The sequence below is a fragment of the Epinephelus lanceolatus genome, chromosome 1, assembly GCF_041903045.1.
Source record: "Epinephelus lanceolatus isolate andai-2023 chromosome 1, ASM4190304v1, whole genome shotgun sequence".
Classification (NCBI taxonomy): domain Eukaryota; kingdom Metazoa; phylum Chordata; class Actinopteri; order Perciformes; family Serranidae; genus Epinephelus; species Epinephelus lanceolatus.
In genome coordinates, this window is record NC_135734.1 from 36,890,798 (window position 1) to 36,911,026 (window position 20,229).

The window sequence follows — 20,229 nt, forward strand, 5'->3', positions numbered from 1 at the left end:
ATAAATAACTGTGGGCTTTGTGTGTTTCTCCAAACAAAAAAAGAGCCGGAACAGTCACGTGACCGCACGGCGTAGTTCAAGATGGAGACTGAGCGATTTGGTGGCTTCACGGTTAGCTAGCTAGCTGTTTACAATAATCACAATATGGCAAATACCACGGACTGCTCGACGATTTAACGCTGATATACGGTGTTATAACTTTACCCGAGAAGCGCGTTTGGCAGCTTGTGACCAAGATGAAGTCAAGTTGTTCGTAAACATACAAACACCTGAAGAATATTCAAGATTTAAAGGCAACCAGAGGAGAAAACTGTCAATGGTCATCATTAAAACTCAATTTGAGTGAGAGGAGATCGATATGGCGCTGAGAGAGTTAAAAGTTTGTCTCCTGGGGGTAAGTCAGCATCGATTTTATGTGAACACGTTATGTCTGTAGTGCTCACTGTACATCTGACTGTACCTGTGGCATCAAATCACCCATACTGCTCCTCCATCAGGATCTATACCTCACTGATAGACAGGTGTGTTTACATGAGTTAAATGTGTTGATACCTGTGATCAGCAGGGAGACAGCACATGCATTTTATTTTATGTCACTGTTAGTGTCTTTACTGCACCTTGATTTCTTAAAACCAGTCACAGGAACAACATCAGTGCATGTCTAAACTGCATACAACACTAAAACCACATATTTTATTTAGCATCCTACTAATACATGCCAGAAGTAAAATCCTCACATGCCCATCTCCCAAGCTTAAAATAGAGCTTAAATAGTTTGATCAAAATTTTTTTAAGCTACAAATACCACCAACATGTTTTGCTTCCAGCTTTTCAAATATGAGGATTTGCAGACTTATAGGCCTGTAGTTTAGGCTGTGTCAGACAAAAACAAGGCATTTGAAGGCATCACCTGGGGCCACTGGGTGTTTTTCAATATTATTGACATTTTATAGACTTAAGAAATACTAATCCTGATCCTTATATAGCTCATTTGGGGTGGCAGCAGCTCAGTCCATAGGGACTTGGGTTGGGAACTGGAGGGTCACCAGCTCAAGTCCCCATCTGTACCAAGTATGGAGTGTGGACTGGTAGCTTGAGAGGTGCCAGTTCGCAGAGGTGCCACTGAGTAATGCACCAAACCCCTAACTGCTCTGATATCTCTCCATTTAATGCATGTATAGGTCCTGTTTGTGTGTGTGTGTATTTTGGGCGTGTGTGTCTATGACAACAGAGGGAAAAATTGAATTTCTCCTCAGGGATTAATACTATTAAAACTTCTTCTTCTTACCTCTTCTTAAATAGCATTACTGGTCTTAAGTATTTCAAAATAAGTCACAGTAGCAACATTTCTGAACCTATAAACAACAGCAGGCATAATTTTCTTTACCAGTATCCCATTATTACATTCCTAAAGGAACCTCCTCACCCCTCCTTCCCATCATCTACTAATAAGATTAGGACTGAGCTGAAAAAAATCGCTCACTTGATCAACAGAAAATAAATCAGCAACAGTATCTGTTAATGGTATTATCAATCATCTTTTGGTTCCAGGCTTCCAGAAAGTGAGGACTTGCTGATATAGATCATCTGGGCTGTTTGTTACCTTGGGCCACTGGGCATTTTTCACTATTACTGACATTTCATAGACAAAATAATAAAAGAAAAAACTTAGAATGAATATGATCCCTAATCCTTATACAGCTTTCTTAAATAACACAACTGATATTTGCTGCCTTTGGTATTTTCAGAGAAGTCCTAGGGACATTAGATAAACAGGCATCATTTTCTTTACCAGCGTCCTATTTATACATCCCTGAAGTAACCTCCTCATATCTCCTCCCCATCAGCTACTAATAAGATTAAAATAGAGCTGTAACAACCTCTCTGGGTCCATGTTCTCCAGTGTGAGGATTTGATTTGCTTTTCACTGTAAAATAAGTATCTTAATGCTTTGGACTGCTTGTCAGACAAAACAAGACATTCGATTTTGTCACTAAGGATTCTTGGAAACTTATGCTGGGTATTGTTCACGTATTTGACATTTTTGGATTAATGGATTCATTGATGATTCAAATGAAAAGATAGATAGGTTAATAGGTGATGAAAATAATCATAAGTTGCAGCCCTATTCCATTTATCACTTTCCTAAATAATATTACTGGTTTTTGCTGCAGTCTCTGTTTGCAAATGAGTAACAGGAACAACATTCATCAGTGTCTCTATTTTGCGTATAACAACAGCATGAGGTTTTATTTTCTCTACCAGTGTCTCATTACACATTCCTGAATTAACATTATCACATGTCATTTTCTTCCTCAACTAATAAGATGTAAAAAACAATGTAGGCTTAACTACGTCTGTCCTGTTTAACTAATACAACGTTACAGGCCTACGAGTGGAGCAGGAAGGAAGAAGATGCCTCGATAAAGCCTGATGTCTGGGAATATTGCCAGAGAATGTGCATTTGTACTCGTGATTAAACTTCTAGTAATTGTTTCCGACCATGTTTATTAAGCATTTTCTTTATTTTGTCTCTGTGCAGGACACTGGCGTTGGAAAGTCAAGTATTGTTTGGAGATTTGTGGAGGACAGCTTTGACCCAAACATCAACCCAACAATTGGGTAAGTTCCTTCCTGTTTTTTTACCAGTTATGTTTGTCCTTGTTTGTCGCCTGTCTCGTCAGTTTGTGTTTAGGGTTGTTGCAGGACATAGTCATTTAATCAGTTCACTTCAATTTATGGAATAATCAGTTCCAATTAGAGCTGGATAAGAGGATTAGAAAATGAATCAGCAACAATTCTGATAATCGGTTGATTGTTTAAATTACTTTTCAGGCAAAAATGCCAAAAGTTTTCTGGCTCCAGCTTCTTACGTGAGGAGCTTTGGGTTTTGGATTGTTAGTCTGACAAAACAAGCAATTTGAATACATAAGTCATGGTGGCCTTCTTTTTTTCATTCTATTCACTATTTTCCAACACTCTAAACATCAAATAATGAATTTATTAAGAAAGCAATTATCATATATTCAGAATGAAAACAATTATTAGTGCAGCCCGAGTTCCAGTTTCAATATTTAATCATTTTATTCCTTTACCAATTAAAAGTACAAAATATTTGCTGGTTCCATCTGTACAAAAAAGTTGCTTGCACCCTGTGTCTGTTTCATGACATCATAAATAAAGTCATTTGTGTTTCTGTGGCTGTTGGACGAATCAAGTAAGCAATTTTAAGACATTGCTTTGTCATCTTGTGACATTTGTCATTGTTTTTGACAATTCTAGCTTATCCCAGATTTAACAGATATTGTTATCAGCCTCAAAAGTACAGTATCAGTTGGACTCTAATTGATAATTAAGTCCCATTTAGTGTTTTACTCTTGGATGTTATTGTTCACTACAGCTGGCAGATGATTTAAGATATCTTAAACCAGCTGATGATCTGAATGAGGATGGGTGTTTTTCTCGCTTAGACCCTTGAAAATGAGTTGTGATGAAACCTTTAAGCTTCAGTTGCAGTTGAATCAAATTAATGTTTTTGTAATGTGACATAGCACATCAATCATGAAGCCATTTCTCTTCCACAGGGCATCCTTCATGACCAAGACAGTGCAATACCAGAATGAGCTGCACAAGTTCCTGATCTGGGATACGGCAGGACAGGAGCGGGTCAGTAACAGACACTGAGGTTTTGGCCTCTGCATTTTTTTTAAATGGAGTGTGAACCTACGTAAGTGTAATACAATCACTTGAGAAAAAGTATCTGTTTTGCTATTGGGTTTTTTCCCCTGTATTAACAATATTTTAATCTCGTAATTCTTGCCTTTATTGAAAGGACAGCTCTAGATAGTCAGGAAAGGTGGAAGAGAGAAGGGGAATGACGTGCAGCTGCAGCAAAGGGTCACAAGTCAGAATCGAACCTGACCTGCTGCAAAGCACTCTATAGTCCATATGGAGCTCACACTCTACCAGGTTAGCTAGACGTTGCCCCATAACCTTTAGCATTCTTGTTTTTCTGAAAACAAGAGCAGATTTTACCCCCATGAAAAGTTTTCTCTGCCATAAAGCTAAACATGAAAATTGCGGACAGGTTAAGTGAAAGTACACACTGTTATGTGGGTTGTATACATGTGGATATGCGGGTGAATATAGATGTCTATGTGTAGGTGTGTTCAACCTGTACATGAGGAATGTACATGGGTGTATACTGCTGCAAGTCAAGATCAAGGACTGAAAGTTCTCTTCAGGCCTGATGCTGCATTCACATGCTCCTCGACAGGTCTCATTTGCCATGATGGGAAGTCGTTCTTCCGACTTTCATGTTCATGAGCTTGAAGTGGAAACCACATCAACACCACAAAGAAGAAGTGTTGCATTTTATTGCCCAGAGCATTTTAACAACACGTTGGGAACAGTTTGAAGCTTTATATTACAAAGTCATTTTGTACCCAGACTTACTGCTGCAACAGTAGATCCCCTAAAACGTCTAAAATATTGCTTTACCTGACTAATGCTAATAAATTAGTTTTCGAACTGATCTAGGTCACTTTATGTGGACAGCAACTAACAGTTACAACCTAATACCATATTAAAAAAATACATAATATTACAAAAATTGACACGCAATATATGAATTAATAAAAAGTTTATCACCATCGGCCTAACTTATGTTTTTTTCTGCCGTGTTTCTGCATGTATGACCTCAACTCGGCAAGTCCTGTACCAAAATTTTCGCAGTTCCAACTTGAGGGGGCGTTCATGTGAATTTTCCCAGTCAGAAAGTCATTTTTCTGAATATTCTGACACCACGAGTGCAGGATGAGTTGTGGCTCTATCTTTTTTTTGTGCACATGCATACGTACATGTATATAAAAAACTGGAAAAGGTTTCATGTAAAAATGGGAAAAGGATTTTGTTCACTCTGTGATATTGCCTTTTCCAAATAAAAGTGAAATGGAAAAGAGAAAACTTCTCAGAATTCTGAGATATAATCTTGTTAATTTAAAAAACACGGTGCAGCTATCTCCCCTCCAAGTGAATGCATAATACTGCCGAATAAACCTGTGCAAGATTCATGTGCCTCTGCCCTGCACAGCCAAACCACAGCAGCACACAGTTTTGATTTGTAATCGATCAGTTCGACATGGTTTATTTAAAAAATCCACTCAATTCTCCCATGTGGTTTTTAAAGGAAGTGAGAAAGCTGTCTGCATGTGAGCATGTACCACTCCCTGAACTGTCCTGGGAGAAAGTGCAGTTAGTCATTATTCTGATAGGGGGCAACATTTACCTTCCTATAGGTCGAGCTCTGCCTGCCAACCAATAACCTACTTCTTTCAGTGCTCGTGATTTAGGAGCCCTCTCTTAAATGACACATGCGGTGTCGTGCATTTGGATTTGTGAGTGGCGTCTGTTTGGTTTAATAGAAACATCAGCAAGTCTGAGATGATTTATCGCTTCTGTCACCTTAAATCTTTGTCTCGCCTCTCACGCTCACTCCTTCTTCCTCATTGCATTCGATCATTTAGAGACACAAATAAAGGAGTGATGTTCCTTTTGTGTTATTTTATCGTGCATACAGGATTGAAAAGTGTTGTCTGTCATTAAGTGTCATATTCAGGTGCCATGTCTTGTGTAATTTATACTCCGGTGTCTCTGTTGCAGCAGTATTGGAAATGCTTTATCACCCACGGGAAGTTTAGGGCTGAAACCACTTACAGATGACGTGATATTAGAAACAGGAGACATCTTGGTGTTTAAGTACAATTTTCACATTTAAGCCTGGCGAAATGACACCAGACAGTTTCAGCGCAAGGAACTGCTTTCTCTCTTGACTCACACCCTGCATCCCGCATTTCCCTGCATTAGCTCTTCACATCACTTCCCCCTTTTTCCCTGCATGCCCTTCTCCTTTTCTCATGCGCAATCCCCTGCTGTTGTAATATCTTCTCCCTGCTGCTGTCCTCTCCAGAGTGGTGAGATAAAATGCCGTTTGCCTTTTATCCTCCTTTTTCCCCCTGGGGCCTCGGCTTCTTCGCGGCCTTGAGGGGACATCAATGCAGCCTCGTTTAAGATAAGATGAGAGGATGAAACCCAAGCCGTCTCGGCCCACTGGCGTGTGCTGCCACTGTGTCTTATCTTGGAGTCACTGCAACTCCACGTCCTCTTTTTTTCCTTACTTTGTGTTTCCTCCTGTGGAATCTTTCTTTTCTTGGCAACTATCTATTTTTCTGTGATTCTTTTGTGTTCCTTTCCATTTTCTCCACCTTTTTTATTTCCACTTTTTTCACTCCCATGTGGCTTCTTGGCTTCCCAAGGGGTTCACATCTGTGTGTGAAAAAAGAGAAACATTCCTTCGGTAGGTTTTGCATATGTGTGTGTGTGTGTGTGTGTGTGTATTCATACAAAGCTGCTGTGGTATTTTGAAACCTTTCGTGGCTTGTTTTCTAACTTCTGTGGAGCTTTGGCCGATCACAATCTGTTGAGTTGAGAAAGGGGAACACAAAGCCAGCCAATGCACATGGAAGCAGAGACCGGGGCAAAAAGGAAAGCTCTGTGATTTCCACAATCCATATCTCGAGACCAGATGAGGCCTCACGAGTACATCTGAGCCCAGCTGTCAACAGCTCATCGAGTCCTCCCCCCCGACTGTTCCTCCTCACAGAAAACAAGCGAGGGGAACCTTGCATCCTATTGGAATAGGAGGGTTTCTTTCATTATGCACCCGGCTCGTGGTTTCAGCAATTAATCAGCACTCTCCAGGCATCACTGGGGCTGTTTTCTGGGCTGCTGTGTGGCCAGACGTTTGGCCTCGCTGTGATTGCTCTCTGGGTTACGGCACAGATAGACCACACAGGACTGGTGGTGGTGCAGCCCGACACTAGCCAATGAAATAGACAGCGCTCTCCTCAGTGCCGCTGCCAAATATCCCGAGTTGGATTCCCGTTGGTGGACCTGGGGCCAGTAACAACTATAATTATGTGGAATGTGTGCTTTCCTGAGGTAACAGTGTCACTCCAAGATGGATAGTTTATTCCATCGTATTGTAAAGGAAAATGAAATTGGCGGGAAGGTGGGGTCATTCCAAGTGAAGGTCTTTTTCAGACATGGGTTGTTACTTTTAAAATAAATATCATTAGTTAATACATGACACATGGTCTTATTAGTCTGTTAAAAGACCCGGTCCAGTATATATAGCAAGAAGGCAAAAAGAGGTCAGGAACTGGAGAGGGGAAATAATTCTTTTTTCAATTTTCATATCTGAAGTATTCTGTAAGTTTGTTTTGCTAACAAAGATTTTGTAACAGTTACAACTTCAAAATCTTGCAGAGGCCATTGCAAACATTTTTACAGTATTGAGATCAAAAGCAAATACTCTATGTGTTTCAGCAGAAAAGTAATCTAAACAGTGAGTGAATGGACTCATTCATGTTTTTTCAGCACTGTATCTGTGACTTTTGTAGCTTCCTCTTGGATGCTTGCAGCCTGCGTTGTGGCACTGGTCACTACCTTTTTATAAAAAGTCCTGACCTTACCTGCACACTGTGCCTAGGATCGTCCCCAACTCAGCAAAAGAAAGATGAAGATAAGGAAATAAAGGCAGAGGGCAGATAAATACACCACCACACATTTGTAGTGGGTCATAAGCAAGGATTTTTAGGAAAATCCTGCATAGTTTTTTGAAGGTGCCTTTGATTATGTCGAATCAAATCAGTACATTTATTTGTCACACAGATAATCATACACAGTACAATATGCAGTAAAATTCCTTTTATGCCAGCTCCAGAAACAATTAATAAATCAAATATTCTCTATAAATACAATGTTTATCCAATTATCTGTATGTTTTGGAAGAGGCAGAAAAGGAACAGATTTGGTCCAAGCTCTGTCTGAAACATAGACCTTTGTTTTTCCACTTTAATGTGAGTACATCGTAAGAGTCTAAAGCCATGCCATTGGCTCTGTGAAGCAGTACCTGGGCACAGCGGTGCTTTGAGGTAAATGACAAGACAGCTGGACAGTTATTATTTTTCCCAGGTTCGCCATCTGAGTTAAGCATGCCAGCATACTAACATTTGCTAATTAGCACTTAACAGAAAGTACAGCTGAGGCTGATGGGATTGCTTTGCAGGTGTTTGGTGATACAATGTAATCCAAAATATCAGAGAAATTAAGAAACTGACCTGATGATGGTGTAACATAAAAGGTCAGGGGATCACCACCAGGTCAGTGAATGTCATCCTCTGGGCACAGTGACTGTATGTATCAAATTTCTTGGTAATCTATCTGGTAGTCATTTAGATATTTCAGTTTGGACTAGGCTTGGGTGTTATCAAGGGATTGCGGCAGGATATTTAGCAATTTTGAGGGTAATATATTTAATACTATCAAAAGTACAGGTGCTTTTCTGTGTATTAAACTGATACGGAGATGCTGTATTGAGGTAACGCATTGTAATGTACAGCTCACGCCACCAGGGGGCAGTCTTTATTAGTGAAATAGACTGAGCTGAGAAAGATGGCAGCTGCAAGTGGTGGGGATAACGTTACAGGACTAGTAAAAAATTAAAATGCCTAATAGATCTCCTCACTGATCAATTAAATATGACTAGATATGGAATCATGAAAACATTACCACATATAACTTTTTTTCAACTTCAAAAACAGACTATTAGCCAAATGATTTTATTCAAGTGCCACCACCACCTGCACATCGTCTGCATTCAGGCCACTGATCTGTCTGTATCCGCCACAGCAGTGACCATCATTGAGTCTTCCAGCAAGAATCTGTGGAAGAAGGGCGCTTATAGCCTTCATAGTCATTATTCTATGGGTCATGAGTATCAAAACCCAGCAGGACTTATCTAAGTAGGCTAATTGCATGGCACTGTGGGCTAGACAGTGCCATACATACTACAATTACATCTATCACCAGCAGCTCAGCTTTTATGGTTTTTCTGTCATATAACATATATCCTAGTGAAATGTCAGAAAGGTATGAAAAGCCTAGTCTGGACCAAAGTGGTGGACAGACAGACAGACAGACAGGCTGATATGCTTCTATCATGGCTAAAGAATAATATGTTTTAAGATATTATGGCAGCAGGCTAATTGTTGAAGCCGGGCTTCAAAGAGCACTGGAAAGTATTTCACCAGAAAAATACCAAAACCTGGCAAACAAAGAAGAACTCCCCGTTTCTGAGGCAGCTATGGATTCAGACGTGCACATGTTGTTTTGATTATGCAGGGCTTTGTGATGCATTGGGTTGAGATCAAATGTATAGTCTTCCATAAATATCATAACGCTAACAGCTTTTGACACATTCTGCTCATCTTTCTCTTGATGGCTACCACATGTGTGAGGTCTTGGTGGAAAGACTTGCCATACTTCCATTTTAAATAAAGCTGCTTGGCTTATGGGCTCAGAACACTTGGCCTCTGGTTTAGTAAAATGGTACTCTGTGTCTATTTTTTGCTCATTTATATACTCTGTTTCGAGTTTGTCACAGTCAGTATTATTGAGCCTAATGAAACTCACAGTGAAATAATCACCAGAGCCTATGTAACGGATTAGCTGTAGTCTATGAAAAGCCTTGACTCTGTTTCTTGATCTTTGGGGTGTGAACATGTATAATAGTACAGTTATACCACAGTGATATTTTTAGTACTCTTCATATCCAAAAGTGAAAGAAATTGGAAGGAACTCAAGGTAGTCTTCAAAGATGAATCAGGATTGAATAAAATACTCTGATCATCATGTCAACATGGTTTCAAAGCTTTATTCGAATGATATAATCAAGTGTAGGCAGAGATGGTCATTCAGAGGCTTTAGACAGGTGAACCTCCCCCCCAGCACTGCCCCGCAGCAATTCTTCAAAGTATCGATGCTCATCACTGCTTACTTTCTCTGTCTTCCCATAGTTTCGTGCTCTGGCGCCAATGTACTACAGAGGGTCAGCGGCGGCCATCATTGTGTATGACATCACAAAAGAGGTATTATTAACTTTTTCTCCTCAACTGCTAATCCATAAAGTGCTTATGGAGCAGTTTCACGTTTTTGTTTTTGTTTTTTCATGTCATTTCTAAATTTAGAATTTGTATGTGCATTAAAGGAATAGTTCAACATTTTCAGAAATGCTCTTATTCATTTTCTTGCCAAGAGTTGGATAGAGGCGTATCAATGTGTAACCTCCACAGATATGGTCACTTCTGGCTCCAAATAAAAAACAAGATTGCGACAGCTAAAATGGCAGACATGAGGCTTTAAAACAGTGGTCCACAAACCAGTGGGTCACATCTAGCTACGTCCACTTCTTTTACACAGTTTGTGGGCGGGAGCAGCTGGCAGGCAACCAGTAGAGACACCAGGAAGTTACTGAACCCCTGTGAACATGTACGTTTTTAAATAAAGCAGATATAGAGTGTTCATTAGTGAGCTTTAGAAGGTGTAGGGGAATTCGTTACCTTTGGTTCGAGTTAAGCTAGTTTCCATTAATTATGCTAAGCTAAGCTAAGCTAACTGGCTGCTAGCAGGAATGTGTCCATAGCCTGGTTTCCATCAGTCAGTCTGGTTCAATTCACAATGGCTACTTTTGCGTTTCCATTGTCAGAAGTTGTGGATGGTACCAATAGAACCGTTCGTCACCCCTCTGTTGGGGTTCCTAGCACACTGATCAGATACCAAAAGGTGGAGCTAGAAACACTGCAGTCTGCTGATTAGTCAAGAGAGAGCGGTCACTCTCGCTCTACAAAGACTCAATGCACAAACCCGCTGTTTTTAAATATTCCATTGATTGAAACAACAATTGTAAACAGTCTAGCCTGTTCTGTTTTGTCCTGAAAATGCTGGTGAGCAACCTCGTTCTGTGGATGATTAGTGAGGTGCAGATGTTCCTCTGCATTGTCAGTAAAGCAAGAGCTGGACGGAGAAGTGATGCAGCTGTTGCTACCCGGTAACAACCCTGTCTACATTTAAGAGTACTGTTTGCAGTCGAAACACTAAACAGATCTAGGGTTTGGGTACATGTCTATACGGGTTAGGTATCGGTTTTAAGGGTACTATGCCAAAAGTGTTTGGAGGAAACTTACCTTCCCAGTTTCCTGTGCTCCCTAGTTTAATATTCTATTAACAAACATGAACTTTTCTGTTTGGGTCAAATTTGACCAGCTTCACATAAAAATGTGGAGCTGGGTAACATAGGAGCCTGGGAACATAGAAATGACCCAGCTGCTGGCTCCACCTTACCATAAAGACATGAGTGGTATCTATCTTCTAATCTAACTCTCTGCAAGAACATATTTCCAAAATGTTGACCTAGTCCTTTAAACCTTCCTGAGAGATGTTTGTCTGCTTATCGGTTCAGTCAGTATACCATGTTGTGTATCATCAGGAATCCTTCCAAACACTGAAGAACTGGGTGAAGGAGCTACGACAGCACGGTCCTCCCAATATAGTGGTCGCCATCGCTGGAAACAAATGTGACCTGTCAGACGCCAGGTACACCTGAATTACAGATGGTACTTAATATGTCATGAACAATGCTGGTGTGCAGTGTAACGACGCCTTCTCATTTACAGTTTGAGAGTGGTGATGGGATTTCAAATGGCTGGCTCAGATGGAAAAAATTCTTGTAAGGAAATGTTATGACCTTTTTAGCATCAGAATAATATGTGATGTTTGGCTCCGAAATATCATCGGAATTTACTGTGTGTGGAGCTGAAGTGCATTCTGCCCTGCAAGGAGAAATATTGTCTCTCATACTGATCATTATTCTGTGTAAGTCGTCCTTTGTGAAAAATAAGGTGATCAGACTCCAGTGGGAAAGTCGTGGTCATGTATAGTGGACCAAATAATCTTTCATATTTGAATTTTGAGAAGAATTGAAAAATCTCCCAGATTAAGATGCATGTATGCTGTTGGTAATATCATCCATAAATTGGGGAATCTTCCACATAATAGCTGTCAAAGTAAAATTTGATGGTAGGGCATGAAATCGGAGAATCTGTTTGCATATTGCAACATAGCAATTTTGAAATACCTCTTGTATTTACAGGGAGGTGTCAGAGAAGGATGCCAAGGACTACGCTGACTCCATCCATGCCATCTTCGTAGAAACCAGCGCCAAGAATGCCATTAACATCAACGAGGTGTTTATAGAGATAAGTGAGTGTGTTTCTTGAGCACTTGGTGCCATTGTGCATCCCCAGGTTCCCATTGAGCTGTGACAAATTAAGCATTGTGCAGCATTAAGATATTTATCTCGTCTCCCTTTGTGTTTCAAAGCAGGTACATTATGTTTTGTGCCTATCAGAGATGCACTTTCTAAACATTTCAAAAGTGTATTCATTCTCTCCGTGTTTGTATCAGACAGCGATGAGCCAGTTCAGAATAAGCAGTAGATAATGCCAAAGCAGAATCCACTTAATCATGACATCCTGACACTTAATTTTGAAAACACACATTTGCAGGGACAAGGGGTTGTGGGAGCAGTTGATTCAGCTCTGAGAGGCAACTGACAAGATAGAGAAAAGACATACTCAATAGTTATGTCCAAATTCTACACTACATGTAAATGCTAAGCAGGTTTTGAGTATGTAGTGTATTCATACAGGTGAAGAGCAATTAAGCATACATATTACTTTTTGCATACATACATACAGTGCAGGACACACATTGAGGGAGAAATTGCTGCTAATAGGCTATTGATTTTATATCAGATGGAATGCCTATTTGTGGTGGTGTTGGATGTTAACTTGCTTTAAATTGCATGGGACTTTATGAAATAGCTAATTCCAATGACACTTGACCTATTCGATCTAATAGATATAATGAATTCATGATAATGGGCTAGTGTTTTAGTTAAAATTGCATTTTAAGAAGAGTAGAAGAGAGAAACAGACCCATAGTCCCTGAGTAGAGGCTAGCCAGCTTTCCATAGGCTATGTACCTGACAAATTTAATGTGCTTTTACTGGATTAAAGTTGTGCTTGTTGTTGCTTCACACAACTTCGTGTAGGCTCTTCTCCTTCAGTATGAGGGTGTAAAACTCTTGGAGACAGCAACTGTGTCTCTACCAACTTTCTACCACGGAGCTTCAGAATGTTAAAAATGACAGCCGCACAGATTCATTTGTTTTAGACTACTTAGCAGTAATGAGAATTAATGAAAATTTCAGGTAGGGCTGCCCTCGACTAAGAATTCTCCTAGTAGTCGTCATTTAAGGTCATTATTCGACTAGTTGCAACAACATGCTCAAAAAAGTGTTTTTACTTTGCATAGTGACCTTTTCTTGAGCCCACTTACTTTTGTAATTTTTTCCAGTGTGAACACACTAAATAGTCACAACTTGCCTAGAATCAATGAGCTGTCGGAAACTTGAAACTCAGTTAAAGTGGAAACAGACAACTTTCTCCCCCCTAGTGTTTCCAAGTGGTATTATTGTTGGCGCTGCTGTCGCAAAGACAACCGGATTGCTTTCCGTTTTCCTCAGAGCCTAGCAACTACCAACAGCACAGTGCAAACTACATGCTGTTTTCCACATTTACTTCAGTTGTTCCACCGTCTACCATTTCCACGACTTGGGATAGCACCACAAAGGACTAAAATTGATACTCTTTGTAACTTGGGATAGCTACCGATAGCTACCAAGGAAAACAAAGTACTTTGCTGTTCCTGTTTTGATTGCCGTAAATCAAGCCTTCATTTTCCTGGGAGTTCGCACCCAGTGGCAGATAGAATTGCACAGTGAAAGCAAGGCTGAATGCAGATGGTGTCATTATTTTATAGCCATTACATTGTGCTGTCAACGTTTATTTCACAATGATAGGTGTAAGCAAAAAGACTTGTCTATTTCCACTTTAATTGGCATGTAGTTCTACCATAAAAAGTGTGTATATTTAAAATAGATATATAAAATCAAAGTTGCACTCAAACGTAGAAGCTTACTCAAGGCTGAATGATGGAAATCTGTATACGTGTGTGTGTGTGTGTGTGTGTGTCTTCAAAGGTAAGCGTATCCCTGTTGCCGACGCAGCCGGAGGAACTTCAGGAAAAGCTTTCAAACTGGGACGTCAGGCCTCAGAGTCTCGCAGAACGTGCTGCTGATGATGCCGGTGACTGCCCCAACCTGACCTGTGACCTGACCTTTGCTTACCCTCTGTGCTCCCGGTCTGCTTCATCTTACAACCACCACACACCCTCAAACACCCAGCCGTTACCAATACCGGGGTGAAGCAGTTCCATTCTGACGACCATGGCAAATGCATTTTTGCGGCACTCAACAACAGCAAATCATCATATATAGTCTGAACATTTCTGTCAGGAGAAATACTACAAGTTTCTGAGCATTGACAAAAAATGTCTGCATTAAAAATATATGTAAGTGAAAGAACCCCATACATATACTGGCTCCTGCTTGCGGTATCATATCCCCAGGTTGATCAGAGGAACTTTACAGCTGCACGAATTCAGAAATCATTTGTACTTGTAAATTTGTACAAATCTACTTTCAACCAAAACATGGACTGAAAATGTTTAATGTCGCCAAATTATTTTGATAGCACTGAAGTTATTGCCTTTTGTTTTAGAGGAGATCTCTTCCCAAACATTCTCCACTTTGTGAAGGATCCATCTATACAGTTAATGTGCGTTGTCAATAATTTATCATAAGAGTTTGATGGAAGAGGTTATGGTAGTCATCAGTGTTTGCACCGATATTTAATATCATTTTTGCATTTTGGAAGGATATTTCAAGAGATGTTGGTGATTCACAGTCAAGCAAGAAGGATCGTGCACACTAAATTTATTGTGTGTTTGTTCTTTTCATCAACACCAAGGGAGTGTGTTGATGATAATTGCAGTCACATGGTGAAAAATGAAGAAATGAAAGGCTTGTGGGAGTCTACTTCCTTTACACTAAAGGAACAGTTTGACATGGGAAATGTGCTTTATTGTGTTCTTGTCTAAGGTCAGAAGAGAACATTGAAACGTGTCGGTACAGTAAATGTTAGGGATGTCAACCGTTAATCAGGTGACCACAGAGCCTATATTTAACCAGTTACATATGTCGGTCCGTAGGTTAACTTTGCTACTCTTCAGTTAACTCCACTGTGCACCACCACCCTGGTCTGGTGGGAGGGAGCTAGCTTGTGGCGCCACACCATGGTGGCAGGATGGAGTTTATGTGAAAACATTGTGCTCACCCTCCAGTCTCCCTCCAGGTTGCCCTGGTGAGTAAGCAGCTTAATTATAAGCCACAAAACTCCTTTAGCATTGTTAAGCACTGTTAGCTCTGTTAGCACCTTTAGCAGCGTCAAAATGGCTAGAGGTGCTAACATCAATGCTAAAGGGGTTTTAAAGCTCAAAATGAAGTCTCTCACTCACTGGGGATACCTGAGGGTGACCAGAAGGTGGCCACCATGTTTCCGCAGCAACACATACCCACCATCATGGGTGGGTGTTGCCAACGGTAATTGCAGAATGAGCAGCAGCGCTAGCTAGCTCTAATCCAGCCCAGGTGGTTTGCAGTGCAGAGCAGCAAAGACAAACATTAGCTAACCAGTGGAGACCGGAAGGTGGGCAGTTAGCACTTATTTAAGCACGTAAATGCAGCTAGCTGGCTGGCTGTCAGCAAAAAAACTGACCACCTCTAAATGGATAGCACTTTGAAATGCAGCGCTGAAACTCAATGAGTCAGTGGAGCACCAGACTAAAGGAAAGCGCCTCTTGTGTGTCTTGTCATGTTGCATTTTTTAACTGATTCGTGACAGATTAATGAGTGTTGGGCTATCAAAAGAAAAATAACCACAACTGACATCCCTAGTAAATATAAAGCTGGAGCTAGCTGCTGGTTAGCGTAGCTTAGCATAAAAACTGGAAATGGTGCAATCAGCTAGCCTAGATCTGTATAAAGGTAACAAAATTCTACCAGTATCTCTAAAGCTCACTGATAAACACTTTGTATCTGTTTGTTTAATCTGTACAAAAACTGAAGTGTAAATACTGGAATAATTTTACAGGGAGTTATGTGGCTGATAATTCTTGGCTCTGATTAGCTGCTGGGCAACTGGCGAAGAATCCAAGAAGTTAATGGTCCCGGCCAAGAAATAGTCTGGCACATAAATCCCTTCGGAATCCAAATGTTGTTTTAACTCTTTGATTTTTGTACAAATTCAACAAACAAGACAGAGCCAGGTGATTATCCCTGTTTCCAGTCTTTATGCTAAGCTAAGCTAAGCTAACCAGCTGCTGGCTGTTGCCTTATATTTAATGTACAGATATAAGAGTGGTATCGTTCTTGTGATCTAACTCTCCCAGAAAGCTAAGAAGCGCATTTCCCAAAAATCCCTACTCCTTTAATTGTGAATTGTGTTGTTATTCTCCCTTCAAGTTTCTTTTATGATAACAGTTCCAGCTGCTCACATGTGCGCCACACTTCCACATTACTGAAAGGTATTAACAGAATCCTGTGTATGAAGTCCACTGTAGTGCACACAGTGTAGTTGTTTCACAATATTGCTTTAGCTTTATTTTTCTCTAATCTCATTTTAACTGACGAGCCCGCCCGTCCTCAGTCCTCTGCTGCTACTTCTCAACAGTTTTACAGAGCAGGCAGATTTCTGTGAGGTCTTGCCAAATTCTATAATCGTCCCATAAACATTTTTCATCTTTCCTTCTTTTCTTTTTTTTGCACATAATCAGCAACGGCGCGCACATGCAATGTTGTTTTACTACCTGGCCTGTGATGAAAACAGTGAGATCTGGAAACTACTACGACCTCTTTCAGAGGAAACTGAGAGGATTTTTGAGCTCAAAACTCCCCTCGGCAGAAGGTTATAGGTGCAGAATCAGACGTGGCGCTGTGTCGACATGCTGACCCCTTAATGAACCTTGGTCTCCATTCTGCTCTGAATTACTGTATGTGTTTTGTTCCAAGGTCTGCCTTCTGATTTTCCTTTCTCCCGACTTCTTTTGCCTCGTTCCTCTAAATTCTGGCAACTTATTTTAGGTCCAGCTTTCATTTTGTTTCAAACAAATGAAGTATACTATACAACCACTTTCACAGAGCTCTATCAGTTCCTCTTACTACTCTGTGATCCATAACACAACAACACAGTAGTTTCATTTACCTCTTACGTTGGCCTAATTGAACATCAGTAGATTCATGAGCCCCCACAGACTCACTAATTCTGTGTAATTTCATGCTTGTCTGTATCTCTTGAGCCCTTTTAGTCCCAAAACCTATTTTCAAAGGTGCCAAAAAGAATACAGATCCTGGCTTAATTAGACTGCATTTCCACGTCTATAAATTTGGATTGTGTGCTCCTCTGACAGCGCATGCCACTTTGTTTGCCTTTAAGCATCTTATACGTTGCTGTGATTGATGAGTTGTGTGCGAAGCAGTGCTGCTTGTTTCTTCAGGATTTTCCTACAGAGTGCAATAGTTGTTACTACTACAAAAGTAAAAATGTGACCTAATCCATGAAGTCAGTTACAGAGTGATAATGTTCACACAGCAGAGCACACACTAATGCAAACAGATGATGGTGACAGGTTTATATTGACCTAATTTTAGGCTGATTTGATGGTAGTTTCACTCATACATGGGTGATCTAAATAAGCCATGTGATAGGGCACACCAGATCACTGTAAAAGACAGTGACAATCTAGGTCGAAATTTAAGGGAAAGTTCATATTTTTTGAAGTGTGGTTGAATGGAGTACTTTTCCATAGTCAAGTGTCTTACATACAGTGGATGTCAGTGGAGTGCAAACAAGGAAGCTAAGCAATGTACTGCTAGGGACGAAGGCAGCAATAAAACGTATTTTAGCCACCTAAGAAAAAGTCCCACCTAAAAAAAAAAAAGCAATATCAGATCATGTGCACGCTATATTTAGAATATTTTCACTGCATTATCTTACTGTCAGACATTTCCAACAGGGAAATTAAGCTGTTATATCATTCTCCTTAAAGCCAGACTCCATTGAGAAAAACAGTGATTTAACATCACTGAACACAGGAGCTGCTGGTCTACTGCTGCCTCCATCAGTTATTTTGTTTGTTTTATTGTGTGACTTTGGTATTTGAAAGGGTTAGTTTGGATTCACCAAAGTCACACAATAACAAAAATTAACTCTGTGATTGAGGCAGCAGTAGACCAGCAACTCCTGTGTTAGGCGAGCTAAAATTACTGTTCTTGTCAATGGAGTCTGGTGGCTTTGACGAGAGCATGGATGGGGGACTGAAGCTAATTATGGCTTCCTTGTTAGAACAGGCTGTCTTCTCAGGTGGCTAAAATACATTTGCTACAGCCCCTCGTCCACAGCAGTTTATTGCTTAGCTTCTGTGTCAGCCTGTTTCTCCAAACTGTGGGCATGCCTGCCGACAGACCACTACTGTATAGCATACTCTGAACATGAATAAGTAACCCCGAGCTATCTCTTTAAACTTGCAACTGATTTTGATTAACTCTGCTGTCTGTGATAATTGGCCCTGCATGGCATTATAACGACAACGCTAACCAGTATTTGATACAGCTTCTGCAGTTATACCAAAAAGGGAATCAGTCTGGTTCTTTGAACGCTGCAAATTGACTCTTAATTGGTCCTTATTACTACAATAACTATCACTCTGTCTGCAGTCTTTGAATATCTCTGTGAAATCACTGAAACATTCTTGTAATGTTATCAGACTTCTAAATGTCCCTTGATGTTATTTTAGGTTTTGACTGTTTGCTCAGCTCTTATCGCTACAAAGAACACAGTGCCAAATAATGTCAACGCCATTTTACCACACCATGCATAACTAACTTTTTTTTTTTATTGTCAGTGTAATATAATGATTTGTGCTGATCACGTAAATGCTTAACGATATTTGAAGTTTGATAATGTTTTTTTTTTTCCTTTTGTGAAAACAGGAGGCATGAATAGAGATCGTGTGACAGTTTTGCATTGAAAAATACCATTAAAGAGTCTTAGGCTGGCCCTAGGAATGTGATTAATCTATATTGTGTATATTTTTCAGTGTAAATATATACCATCGAATTGCACATAAATCAATGACTATACTCTATTCTAAGTCAGTCGTGTGACCACAGTAGACACATCGTACACCGTCTGCAGTAATTCCATCAGCATTGTAGTTACCATATTTAGCTTTTTACTACGTTTCATATTGATTGTAACAAAATGCCTGAAAACACTTGTTTGCAGTGTGTTTCCAAATGTGTAAAAAGGGAATTGTCAATTTGTTTACTAATAAAAGGTTGACAAAAATGTATTTTCTCCTGCTGTGTGTGTGCATGAGAGAGAGGAAGAGTCTTCATTTCCTTGTGTTAGACTCAAGAGAGGAGTCTGCATTAACTTAGTCCTTGGGGATTCAGTGACAATGTTGTTAGTGATTGGTTGTGTTGTTCAGCTGGCAGACAGCCGCCTGGCTATATATATAAATATGACACTTGAGATGCGTATTTGACTGGCAGAGGGCTTTTCACTGCACTTTGAAAAGTGCTGAGAGGGCAGAACACTTATTTGACAACCTCCCAATCCCACGCTAAACCCCGCACTCTTTATAAAGCATGTTTACAAACTATGCGGTGAATGGGAAATATGAAAATGTGCCTGTAAACTATTCCATCTGTAATAATTAAGGCTCATCTTTCCTTGAGGTGTCAACATTATAATTAAACATTACATGGCGCTGTGAGAGTAACATGGGAGCTTGTGTAAACAGAGAGAAATAGAAAAGCGAGCTTGACAGGAGAAAAATAAAGTGATTAATGAAATTAATTAAAGTTATAATGACACACTGGTGTAGTTCCAAATACATGATTTTGCCATTGAGCTGCTTTCTATCCAGGAAAACATGGGAGTTTTTCACAGTGTCTTAATTGATGCCGTTGCCTTACTTTAACCTGTCGAATACAGGCTTAACTAATAACATTATTAATGGCTGCAGTCACTCAGGTGTGCCAGGGTGCTCGCATTGTGCACACTGGCTCATTGATCCACGGTATTGGAATGGAGCCATCATTAATGTCGTTACTTACTTCTGTGTTTGTTCTGCTATAATAACTCAAAATATTTATGGCGAGAGGGTTCATATTGCACCATTAGGGCACATAGCCACGCCATCAAGCCCTTTCCCCCTTTATTGAGATATACAGACAACCACAGAATCTTTGTATGATTTGTATAAAGGTTTTAAACAACAACAACAACAAATAAATCTTAATAG

General features: G+C 40.1%; 1 protein-coding gene across 1 annotated transcript; it reads left to right on the forward strand.

Moving 5' to 3' along the window:
* The first annotated feature begins 185 nt into the window (after positions 1–185).
* Positions 186–19,272, forward strand: rab22a (RAB22A, member RAS oncogene family). Its single transcript, XM_033626492.2, has 7 exons — positions 186–394; positions 2,543–2,622; positions 3,585–3,666; positions 9,918–9,989; positions 11,387–11,493; positions 12,050–12,159; positions 14,003–19,272. Exons 1-7 carry the CDS (start codon positions 359–361, stop codon positions 14,098–14,100), a joined length of 585 nt encoding a protein of 194 aa, XP_033482383.1. The 5' UTR covers positions 186–358; the 3' UTR covers positions 14,101–19,272.
* Positions 19,273–20,229: the final 957 nt, after the last annotated feature.